Consider the following 13,463-nt stretch of genomic DNA (forward strand, 5'->3'; position numbering starts at 1 on the left):
TTGAAGTCTGGAGCTGGCATGTCAGTTAACTGCTAGTAGTCTGTTGTTATTTATATATTATTGTCATTTTGTTTATTTTCTTTGGTTACATCTTCTGACATCAGACTCGGACTTCTCTTGAACTGAATTTTAATGTGCGTATTGTTATGCGTTTACTTTTCTACATTGGCTAGAGGTATAGGGGGAGGGTTGAGATCTCATAAACATGTTTAACCCCGCCACATTTTTGCGCCTGTCCCAAGTCAGGAGCCTCTAGCCTTTGTTAGTCTTGTATTATTTTTAATTTTAGTTTCTTGTGTACAATTTGGAGTTTAGTATGGCGTTCATTATCACTGAACTAGTATATATATTTGTTTAGGGGACAGCTGAAGGACGCCTCCGGGTGCGGGAATTTCTCGCTGCATTGAAGACCTGTTGGTGACCTTCTGCTGTTGTCTGTTCTATGGTCGGATTGTTGTCTCTTTGACACATTGCCCATTTCCATTCTCAATTTTATGTAGATGTGCATTTTGACTGGAAAGTATGATTTAATTTTTTTTCTATGAGTTATGCCCCTTTTAACATAACATTTTGTTCTAAATACTACTGCAGCAGTTTGTCATTTTTAAGTAAAAAAGACTGACATTAAATTGCTTAGCACCTAAAGGTTTGAAACAACAGCACAACAAATTTGTAGATGTAATTTTTTTTCTATGAGTTATGCCCCTTTTAACATAACATTTTGTTCTAAATACTACTGCAGCAGTTTGTCATTTTTAAGTAAAAAAGACTGACATTAAATTGCTTAGCACCTAAAGGTTTGAAACAACAGCACAACAACTTTGTAGATGATAAGGACATACTATATAGATATGCATATCGACATCAAATTATCATTCAATGCTTTTTCTAAGAGTTATGCCCTTTGAACTTAGAATTTAAGAATTTTGCTGAAATATTCTACTGCAGCAGTTTCTCATCGCAATTCCTCTAAAACCACACAACAGAATTTCATGAATTTAATGAGGACTTAATATGTAGATGTGCATATCCACGAGATATTTTTTATCTTTTTTAGGAGTTATGAGTCTTTGAACTTTGCCTAGTGACAATATAGGGGCGTGGGGTATGTAAGTGTGCTCACAATGGTTCTTTAATTAAATGACATGACATTATCAATGTAACTGAAATTGAAATAAAAAACTTTGCGAGATGTTTTTTTTAAATTTTGTACGAATTCTGCTTCATATGAGTACAAACAAGAATGTGTCCATAGCACACAGATGCCCCACTCACACTATCATTTTCTATGCTCAGTGGACCGTGAAACTGGGATTAAAACTCTAATTTGGCATTAAAATTAGAAAGATCATATCATAGGGAACATACTAAGTTTCAAGTTGATTGGACTTCAACTTCATCAAATACTACCTTGACCAAAAGCTTTAACCTGAAGCGGGACAGACGGACGGACGGACGGACGGACGGACGCACAGACCGAAAAACATAGATGGGGCATACAAACAAATCGGCCAGCATAGAGGTGCACAATAAGTACCAATTTGAATACCGACTGCCTGTTGGGAATATCGATCCACCAAACACAACAAATATGTTGTCGATCAAAACGTCTAGCATTTTTTTTGAATACCGACTGCCTGTTGGGAATATCGATCCACCAAACACAACAAATATGTTGTCGATCAAAACGTCTAGCATTTTTCGGTATATTTTTTGTAATCAGTGCGGTTCTTCATATTGATAGATTGTTCATGACCTAAAACAAGAAATTTGTATCTACGAGTTCCATTTGCGTCTGGCGTACACAAATTTAATCCTGGTATTTATGACGAGTTTATTTGATGAATATGCTCTGAGATGAGACGATGCATTTGACCTTTCAACTGAGAATGGGGAATATTAGTTTTAAGACATGAATAGAATTCAAAGTTTTGACATTACTGCAAAATCGATTGTGATTGAAGATTTGTAGTAGGACTTTAGAACTTTTAAGAATGTACATCTGATTGACACCGCTGGTAGAATATACAACAGCACAATATTTCTTAAGGTTATATTTTTCTTCTATAGATTAAATTGCTTTTTTTCATTGTTTATTTTCATTGTTTATTGGTTTATTTTTGTAAAATTGTTTATTTTTTGTTTTCATTCCTAGTTTCAACTTATTTTAATGTCCATTTTTTATATCTCAAGTGTTTCGTTACACTAATGATTTTACGCTCCCCTCTTTTATGTGCAGTAGAGTGACAGTTACGTAGGTGATATCACGGATTTTTATAGAATTTTGCAAACTATTAGAGCCCGGAGATTAATGACATTGAATATTCCCTAGAAGGAAGCACAAATGTATAGGATAGACGTAAATTGTCTTCTCAAAAACTGTCGTTAATAACTATATATGTTATTGCCACTGAATTTTATTGATATAAAATTTACAGATCATCGAATTAGATTTTGCTTTTTGTATTTTTCAAGAGTATTGAAAACTATTAGAAGTTTAAGGAAAAAATATTTTACCGGGCTTCAGATTGGCCTTTCGTGTACCCAAGGCAGGTGAAGGAAGTCAACTTACGAGCGCTGTGATCGAATGTTAGGGTATAATATATATTTTTTTTCATTTATCTATGAATAAGTACAGTGTGTATATTTATAATATAAATTTTGAAACTCATCGAAATGTTTTCTTGAGAATTACTCGAAAATTTCATGAATTTGATGTAAAATGTCTGTGGGCATAAACAAGCTCCTTTCGAAGATGGTCATGATACTATTTGACTTCAATTTCTAAAACAGATTACTAAAGTACTAATACCACACATAACGGTTTTGTCCAGGTTTTTTATTATAAAAAGTGATAAATTTAGAAAATTTTAGTATTGTCGTCTATGGGAAAATAAGTACTACCGTTTTCTTTAGTTGGTGTTTCTGTATGAAATCCGATAAGGACATCCACCATTGTTGCAGTCTAGAGCGACATGACTTCATATCAATCTTTGATATGGTACAATATTATTTGGTATAGTTGTATTTGTAATTGTATTTTGTTGTATAATATACCATTATTAAAGGTTATGTGCGTTTATTCATTTATGTTCAATTCGTTCATCCACTGATCGAGACTGGAAGGGGTTAGATCTTAAAAAAAACTTAGCATAACCCACCACATATTCATGAGCTTATAATTCCGTCAGTGGTTGTCCAAATGTAATATTTGTATTTGGAGAATTTGGTAGTGATGACAAATATTTGATATTTTGTTTGATTTATATATAAATGTTTGAATTTGTTTAGACATCTGTTGAAGATCATTTATTGACATCTAGCTGTCTTATGTTTATTTGTTTCTTTCGATTGCTGTCTCATTGGCGTTTCCCATTTCAGTCACCTTTATAGTTACGGATTTGTTTTTAAACAAATATAATACAATGAGTTAATAAGATTCGCAGTTAATTAATGATTTAATACTTCAAAATGTCATCGAATTAAAACCAAGAGATCTAGAAAAGGCAGTTGTTAGGCTCTTCTGAAGACTGAAAAAAAAAAAAATAAAATAAAAAGTATATTATGAGTTGATATTCTGGGTTTTAGCTCGTTGATAAATTCAAAAAATGTACAAGAAAACTTGATATTTTAGGTTTTAGCCAGTTGATAAATTCAACAAATGTACAAGAAAACTAGAAGAAGAAATAAGATAGCACAAAGCCAATAGATTATTTAATAGTTAATATATTCAAACCATCAACTACTTTTTTGTATAACATAGGCGAAAAACAATGTTGCATCGTGATATCATTTGTTCGCCACTCGTTCTACGTAAGGTTGCTAGCACGAACTTCCATTCAGTATTGGTGTAAAGGCAGCTACTATTTGATTTTTATGGGGGGGGGGGGGGGTTGGGGGGACTGCTGCTAGGATGAAATTTGAAAAAAAGCAGTACAGGAGTTTTAAGTAAAAAGAAAAAAGGCAGAATGAGCAACTTTACAAAAAAAAAGGCAGGATGACAATTTCTGTAAAAAAAGTCAGAATAAACTAATAAAACAAAGGCTGGACGGAATAGATATAAAAAGGCAAGGCAGAGATTACAACTAAATAAAATTGCAAGACAATTTTGTTTTATCCTAGCCCCCTAAAATTTTAAATGGAAACTCCCTAATGGCACAACTTTTGGCTAGTCTAACATCGTCCTTGAGTTAGATTTTCAAAGGTGGACAATTAAGACAAAGTAAGATGTAATTCATCAAAATTAACAAAAAACAAAAACCACAGGTTTGGTTGAAAGTAAATTTTGAAATTATTGGACGTTTAAGATTAACATGTATTGCTTATGTATCAGAAAGATATTCGTGTGCTTTGACAAGTGTGAATACCTTGCAAAATATTTTCAGTATTTTGAGAAAACGAATTTATTTGATTGTGTAATTTCATTCAACTACAAGCAGTAGTATATGACATTTGGAACTTCTTTCTTAATGCATGTGCGAACCTGTTTCATTTTCTTTTTCCATATTTTCTATGAGCAAAACCTCCGTCACCACTACCTCCTCCTCCAACAGCACTTCCTCCTCCACCAATACCTCCTCCAGCAGCAGCTCCTCCTCCACCACTACCTCCTCCAACAGCACCTCCTCCTCCACCACTACCTCCTCCTAAATCACCACCTCGTCCTCCACCAACACCACCACCGCCTTTCTCTTCACTATCACTATCACTATCACTATCACTATCACAATTATTACCACACCGTATAGCGCCTGCAGAAGTCATTTGTAGTATGGCAGTCAAAAGGAGAATGATAAAGATCAATTTCTTCATTTTGAAACCTGTTAATATAAATAAAAATGTAACACTTTGGATAAATATGAATGAAATGAGATAATTTACTCATTAAATATCTTACTCCAACTGCTCCAGTTGTAACTACAATAGTTCATCTGTTGACTAACCGTCATCTTAAAAGATTTGTTGACTTTGATTGTTGCTATTTGTTCAACTGTTCAAATACCTTACTAGTCAACACTCTATAGCCATTTACCATGGTAACATTTTATAAAAGAAGTACAATAGCTTAAGTTTCTATAAATTACACCATGGTTATATTATTCAAAGGTCGTTATACAGATGAAACCAAACATTTGCATTTTCTAAGTTATCTTACAAAACATGTAAACCGAAACGTTTATTGTCTGGCTATTGATATTTAGATGGAAAATGATGTTTCAAAAATGTCAATCTCTGCTATATAAAGATAACATAAAAGCTATAGAAAAATTGATACACACATATAATATTGACTTCTTTACATACATCATTTTGCCAAGTGGAACTGATGCCCGGACTTTTTCCCCAAAACTATCCTTTACAACACCCTGTCACGGGACTTTCGATATGAAAATATTGTCCGTGTTATTGTTACGGTTTCTGTCAAGATTACGAAAATAAATAGAGCGTTGCATGTATGGTTACAATGGCATTAATTAGGTCTTTCTATTTTCCGTGGAAAGACCTATTGCTTTTTTTCTGATTATTATTAGGTCTTTCAACTTTTCCGTGGAAAGACCTATTGATTTTGTTCTGATTATTAGGTCTTTCCACTTTTCTGTGAAAAGACCTATTGGTTTTGTTTTGATTATTAGGTCGTTCAACTTTTCCGTGGAAGACCTATTGCTTTTGTTCTGAAATTTTTTTTTCCGCAACATTTTGTTCTTGCGGTGTATAGTGGTTTCGCAAGATGTCGCTTATATTTCTTGCATATGATATTGAACAGTTATTGCGCTTTTGAGACTGACCCTGTTTAACTGAACATTTTTCTTTGTAAGAGTTATCTCCCCAAACAAAGCAGTATAATGTAACCTATCAGATGATACCGGATATGATTTTTTTTAAACCGGTAGTGGCAATTTATCTCCCGTATTTCCAGTAAAAGTATAAAGAAACCATATTTTTTGGAATCTGTGTGACCAAAGCTATCATATGAGACCAGAAATGACATTTTCTAAACCGGAAGAAGAAAATTATCTCCCTTATTTCAGACAAAATCATATAGAATCCATATATTTTTGAATCAGTATAAAGAAATCTGTAATTAGATACCAATAGTTACTTTGCATAAACTACAGGTAGCTCCTAATAAATTATTTAGATATTTAATGTGGAAAGACCTTCAATTGATCTCGGAAAAATTGGTTTTTAATTTATGTATATGTTCAGAAATATTTTTTTGAAATTGCCTCACTGTCCTATTTTCTAATTACACAGTCGATTTTGTTAGTATCTTTTTCCGAAATTTTCTGGTTAAGCATCGTATATAATGATTTTTCTTACCTTTAAATCTGGTTCTAGGGAACAATTTGATATAATTGCATCTATGCTTTTATAAGGTTCATCTAAGTCATTAATTAATCAAAGTAGGAAAATTTATATTTTTCACAGTGTTAAGAAACAAATGAGTCAACCTTGTTACCTTAAATATGCACATGCATAATTCAACGTCATGTTCAGGAAAAGAACAACTATATCATGTATGTGTCACAAAAGAGAAAGTGTTTTACCTTTTTATGTCCTTGGAACGACTTTAAGGATATTATTCAATGGGTTTTTTTCTGACTTACATTTTGTTATTTTCTAAACTTAAGGGCGTTTATTTTCTTATTTATTTTTGAAGCAAATGAGTTAACCTAGTTACACTAAATATTATTGCATAGTTCGTCGTCGTGTTCAGGAAAAGCACAATGCACAAAAGTACCAAATTGTAATGTAACTACATGTATATTTACACTAGAGAATGTGTTTTACCTTTTACAAATGTATGTCCTTGGGATGACTTAAATGATATTATGCAGTGCTTTTTTCTGACTTTCATTTGGTTATTTTCTAAACTTTCTTTACGATTTTGTCTCATAAACATCAAATGTGCCATCTTTTTACATGTTCTTAATAAAAGTAAAATCATATTTTGGTAATAACACAACTTTATGTTATCAACCTGGTTTTAGGTAAGGTTCGTGTTGCTCAGTATTTAGTTGTCTATGTTGTGGTTTGTAAACTGTTGTTTGCCTTTTGGTTTTTTTTCTGTTTTTTTTTTTGCCATGGCTTTGTCAGTTTATTTTCGATTTATGAGCTTAATTGTCCCTTTGGTATATTTCGCCTCTCTTTTATGCTATTCTGTACTGTTCTCAAGGTTGATGAATTTTATTCAAACTTAGATATTTATATATTAGAATGTAGAGATTTTTTTTCTTCCACATCAAAGGATAAAGGTTAAGTGGCTTCAAGCTTTGCACGCTTTTGGCTTGAATGCTTTTTGTTCACCTAGTTGTGATGATTTAATCGGCAGTAGTACTTATGTTTTTTCTCATCGTATTTTGTTTAATAAAAGAAAAAAAAACTCTGAATGTGTTTTCTATTTTGTGCCTTTATCAATCAACTGATAGAAAAAAGTTTGATTACTCTCAAAATTTATACTTTTGATTTTTTGTTCTCTTCTTCTTGCAAACTTGTTCCAAAATTCGTATTTTCTACTTTAATACAAATTGGGTACTATCACTGAACTATTCAGAGTTTTGTTAATCTATTGATCGCATCAATATTTTGGTGTTTGAAACAAAAGATAACACAGATTCAATTAGGTAACGTACTATACCCTATCTTGACGAGGACAGAGATAATTTTAATATTCTCATTGTGAACTTCTCATTTTATGTAGAAACATTTCAGTAGTGCCTATAAATAGCCCATTTAATTTGGTATCCATGGACTTGTGTGTTTTCTATCATGAAACAGGGTTACCACTCACAAGGAAACTATCTAATCAAAGCTTCGTATTGGTAAAGTTGAAGTCATTTATTTAAAGTTTATGGCTTCACCAGTTATACACTACAACCATGACAACAGGCACTTCAGTCAAAACCTTAAGTAGAAGAAACAAAACAACACCGTGACCCACAGAAAATATACCAACAGACAACCAGTTCTTGTTTCACAAAGTTCACCCATCATGTTGATCAAGTATCAATTCAGTGTTAAGTCGCGTTTAGTAAGACAAATAATTTGCCATAACGAACAAAAATATCGTCAAGCAAAAAAAAAAAACAAAACATTTAAAACCTTATTCGAGTCTGTGCATGTCCAGAAATAATGCTTTTCATATTCTTAATAACTAAAGAAAAGTCGTTTATTCATACAACAACGGTATTCAAGAACTGATTTTCCAAAATACCGTGTCAATTAGTTTACCAAGATAATTTTTTAAACAGATTATAGTTATATTGGAGAGTTGTATATTAGGTGGGAAAATCTGAGTCAACTAAATGACCGATAGAATGAAGACTTCATCACAATTGGTTACACAAAATAAAATAACAGCTGTGTATGACAGTCTTTGCTTCATATTGTATAGCAAGATTTTAAAAGTAGCAAGTGCACAAGTCAGAATGACAGATAATGTAATGTAGGAAATCATTACAAAGAAGGAACACAGTGATTTTGACTTGACGTTTGAAGATGTTTAAATTAAAAACTCTATTTAGTTCTATTCATAAATAAGCCAACAAAAACATTTTTAAATTTTGATTTTTTTTGACGTAAGATGTCGAAAAAATACTAATTTACGTCAAACCATTTTGTGTCGTCAAACACCGTTAATTATTAAGTCTATTAGTCTATATCTTATGGTAGGTTCAAAGAGTTTCTGATTTTCAGTCTCTACATAGTTATGTTAAGGTAAAAAAGCATTCTTACTATATTCAATAGATTATCTAAGATCTGATATTAATTTTATAAAAGGAGCAATACTGTATTGAAAATAGGCAACTTACCAACGAAGGTTGTGAATTATTATTAAATACATGTGATAAAAGTACTCATGTTGAGAGTAATCAAACATTCTATTTCTATCAGTGGATTGATATAGGCACAAAAAAGAAAAACACATTCAGACTTGTTTTTATTGAATAATATAAGTTAAAAAGACATAAGTATTTCTGCCGATTGAATCATCACAACTAGGTGAACAAAAAGCATTCAAGCCAAAAGCATGCAAAGCTTGAAGCAACTGAAACCTTCATCCTTTGATGTGGAAGAAAAAACTTCTCTACATTCTTATATATAAATATCTAAGTTAGAATAAAATTCATCAACCTTGAGAACAGTACAGAATAGCATAAAAGAGAGGCGAAAGATAATAAAGGGACAATTAAACTTACAAGTCGAAAATAAACGCCCTTAAGTTTAGAAAATAACAAAATGTAAGTCAGAAAAAAAAAACATTGCATAATATCCTTAAAGTCGTCCCAAGGACATAAAAAGGTAAAACACTTTCTCTTTTGAGACACATACATGATATAGTTGTTCTTTTCCTGAACATGACGCTGAACTATGCATGCATATTTAGTGTAACAAGGTTAACTCATTTGTTTCTTAACACTGTGAAAAATATAAATTTACCTGCTTTGATTAATGACTTAGATGAACCTTATAAAAGCATAGATGCAATTATTTTTATATCAATTTGTTCCCTGGAACCAGATTTTAAGGCACGAAAAATCATCATACACTATGCTTATCCAGAAAAGTTCCGGAAAAGATACTAATAAAATCGACTATGTAATTAAAAATCAGGACAGTGAGGCAATTTCAAAAGAATATTAACGAACACATACATTAATTATTGCCATTGTAACCATTCATGCAACCAAACCTCACGGCAGTTCCAGCTCCGATCCGCATACTACTCTACACTAATCACTGCCTTCGAATTATTTCTTAACCCGATCTTCAAGCTGTGTGACCCGGGTTGACCTTTCGTTGCTACTGAAGCGAATATGGCTGAACATTGATTAATGAGGATATTTTTTACCAACTTTACCAGTTTATATGAACAAAAACAATTATTGTTAGTAAAATGCACCCAATCCAAATAATATTACAAAATGAAAAGTTTTTGAAATTTCTGTATATCCCAATTCTGGCTTAAACTAAAATCGACTTTACAAAAAATGTTCGTCACTGGAGAAACATAATATCATATCAGTTTGACGTCTGCGCGTATGTGCAATTGAAAGAATATGTATTGTTTTAGCTGTTGATAACAATTATTCGCTTTATTTTATTTTTTTATTCAATAACAATATTGCACAAGCTGTTAACAGATTTCTTCACTGGTACAGCTATTTCAGTGGAGATCCCTGTATATTAGAACCTTAAGACCAGGGTATCTTCAGGTATATATTTATAATTTTGTTAGTATGTATATTATATGTCTTTATTACATTGTTTATTATTAATACATTATTTCTCTATTATTTGACTATTATAACTCTGAATATGAACCTTATATATATAGTAAAAAAACAGTTTTCTTTAATATACCATCAATTGTTACTATATGATAGATGTTGAGAATAAAACAGAATAACGGGTTATCTTAGCGTGTTCGGAATTTGGTTTGTGGTTTAATATATTTCTCTGTTGTCCGGTATAACGGTTTTTCAGTTATTGTTTTTTTGTGTGGATTAATTGCTTTCACCACGTGTCTCCCAAATATAATTGTATAAGCCACGCAAGGTATTCCCTTTATTGTACTGACACCCCCAATCATCAGCAAATAAAACTCGTTTGCAGACCAGAGTTATAGTATCTTACTATATAAATCCTTGTAAATATATTGTATACTTCATTGTGAAAACAAATACAACACACATGTACTAAACATGCTAAAGTTGTTATGCATTTTGCTTTTATTATACATGTATTAATTTACAATGGTCTTGATGGGAGCATTTTCATATCTGTATTCCTATTTGTTTTCAAGAATATATTTTTGTTCTTCCTTTTTTTACCCATTATTATCCAGTAAATTTATAGTGATATGATAATAAAAAATGTTCCCCTGTAAGCTTTATGTTTTTTTTCCATTATTCTTTATTCTGTTAACCACATTAAGAACCTAATTTATATACTCTTAATGGACCCTTTATAAGTTTCTATTTTAACATACCAAAACTGGATATTAGAAAATAGCTGGAACCAATATCTAAATATTCATGTATATAAGTCCCAGTTATATTTTATATTTTGTCCTGTCCTGAAGCAAAACTCTTAGTAAGCACAAACAAAAAAAACAATACACCACTTTTTTTTTTTTGTTATCATATACTCAATTTTATGTCAATGTAGAATTGTGTTTTGAAATCAAAGTTCAATGTTTGTTAATATAAATATGAATGTTATGCTGGACATCAAGGGCCTACTTTTTATTCTTTGTTATACCAGACATGTACAATGTATAAACCCATATATATACATTTATGATTATACCGATAAGGTATTGCTAAAATAACTAGAGGCTCTCAAGAGCCTATTTTGCTCGCCTGATTCTAATCATGATTGAGGCCAAATTAAGTTTAATATTTTAGAAAATGACATTATAAGGACAATAACTCCAACAAGATGTCAATTGACAATTTTGCTCATGTTGACTTATGCGTAGATCTTCTTCTCTTGATATTTTTGCAGTTTACAGTATATCTCAATCTATAAAGATACAAGTATTAAGGTCTTCATCAGAACCTCAAAAGGAACATTTATGCCATGTTTGGTTTCATTCCATTCAGTGGTTCTCTAAAAGAAGACATTTGTTTGTATTGTCTATAGGGTCCTATGTTAAACGAAGTCCCTCGGTGGCGGCCATCTTGGATGACGGATTGGCTTCAAAGTAACAACACTGGGTCAGCACCTCATGAAGAACCTTCATGCCATTTTTGGTTTCATTTCATTTAGTGTTTCTCTAAAAGAAGACATTTGTTTGTATTGTCCATAAGTTCCAATGTTAAACGATGTTCACCACTGGCGGCCATCTTTGATAATGAATCGGCTTCAAAGTAACAACACTTGATTAGCATCTCATAAGGAACATTCATGCCATGTTTGGTTTCATTCCATTCAGTGGTTTTCTAAAAAAAGTTCAAAATGTAAAAAGTTAACGACGTCGACGACGGACGACGGACGCCAAGTGATGAGAAAAACTCACTTTTCCCCTTCGGGCTAGGTGAGCTAAAACAAGAATTATTGTTGTACTTTGAATCTTAACATGTATCAAGATTTTGGATTTTGGGCCCAGTTTTCAAAGGAGTAGGCTCGGTAAGATCCATTGTTGGCCCCAAAATATAGCATTTTTATAAATTTGTTAAAAGTGTAAACTTTTCAATGGAAAGTGGAATACCTTTGTTACATAAATATGACCTTTTGTACAAAACAATGCAGCTGCATTAGGCATGTTACGTACTAGCATCATTAATTCATGCAAAATTACTGAAATCTTCACTATTGAGTATTTGTGCTAATAATCATGATATTTAGATAGTTTTTGTCTAAAAATAGAAGTGACCTGACACTTGTGTTTAGTCTTAATTAAATTAAATATATGTTGTATTTGATCATAATACATAACGTATATAAAGGTTGAGACTGAACACGAAAGTCGTATATCAAGCTTGGATTTGAGCATCTTTAATGACCAAATAAGTTCAAATTCATTAATATAACCTAATTAAATCAACTGAAGTAGACACTTAAGTGTTAAAAAAATGTAAAACAAAATTAACAAATGAACTACAAATTTTCGGCCAAAATTAGCCCTTACTAGAACTTTTCCTTGACCTCCTCCTTGGTTCAAATCATGGTCCAAAAATTTTTTTTTTATTCAACAAAAATTGAATACATGGGGTTCTTCGTGTTCTTTGTTATGCTGAGTCTAACCGCGTAATTAGATTTTGTATTTTGGGCCCTATTATCAAATTGTCCACAATGAAGTCCTAAGGGTTCAAAATTAAACTTTGTTGGATTTCATTAAAAATTGAATTATTGGTGTTCTTTGATAGATGAAATATATGCTGAATCTCACCATGTATTTTTACTTTGGATATTGGATCATAATAGGTATATGTCCAATTTGAAAATTTAAAGTTCTTAGGCCAAATTCATTCTGTGTCAGAAACCTATGCTGTGTCAAATATATTATTACAATCCAAATTCAGAGCTGTATCAAGCTTGAATGTTGTGTCTATACTTGTTCAGGGTTCGACCTCTGGGATTGTATCACGCTGCGCACTGCGAAGCATTTTATTTTAGAAGAAACAAACTTATAATATTTTAACAATTCACTTCTGAAAAAAAAATGTTATAGATAATGCTAATTTTAAGGATTTAAATGGGGTTTTATGATAGATCAAACGAAAGACGAACCATATTCATATTAGTGTTGATGTCATGAAAAAAGTTCAAGCCTGCAATACCTTTTATAAGAGAAATTAGGGGCGAATACAGCCATTTCTAAAAGAGGGTTCCAACCATATGTCCCCATTCAAAAGCATTGATCGTCAAAAAAAGGACCCCCCCCTCTTTCCCCGTTGAAAAATCTCTCATTTAAGGGGTCGTTGTCATTCTGGTCAAGGTAAACACAGGCCTGG

General features: G+C 31.9%; 1 protein-coding gene across 3 annotated transcripts in view; it reads right to left on the reverse strand.

The window, feature by feature from the left end:
* Positions 1-3,445: 3,445 nt before the first annotated feature.
* The window catches only part of LOC127702919 (uncharacterized), a 30,772-nt gene continuing 20,754 nt past the window's right edge, over positions 3,446-13,463 (reverse strand). Inside the window, exons 1-3 of one of the 3 annotated variants that reach the window (XM_052207231.1) lie at positions 6,461-6,499; positions 4,484-4,820; positions 3,446-3,530 (exon numbers count right to left, since the gene is read on the reverse strand). In XM_052207231.1, coding sequence (XP_052063191.1) covers positions 4,489-4,812 — 324 coding nt within the window. In that variant the 5' untranslated portion in view covers positions 4,813-4,820; positions 6,461-6,499 and the 3' untranslated portion in view covers positions 3,446-3,530; positions 4,484-4,488. The other 2 variants (XM_052207230.1, XM_052207229.1) reach the window with 2 other exon arrangements.

Source organism: Mytilus californianus, unplaced genomic scaffold (genome assembly GCF_021869535.1).
Source record: "Mytilus californianus isolate M0D057914Y unplaced genomic scaffold, xbMytCali1.0.p SCAF_5, whole genome shotgun sequence".
Classification (NCBI taxonomy): domain Eukaryota; kingdom Metazoa; phylum Mollusca; class Bivalvia; order Mytilida; family Mytilidae; genus Mytilus; species Mytilus californianus.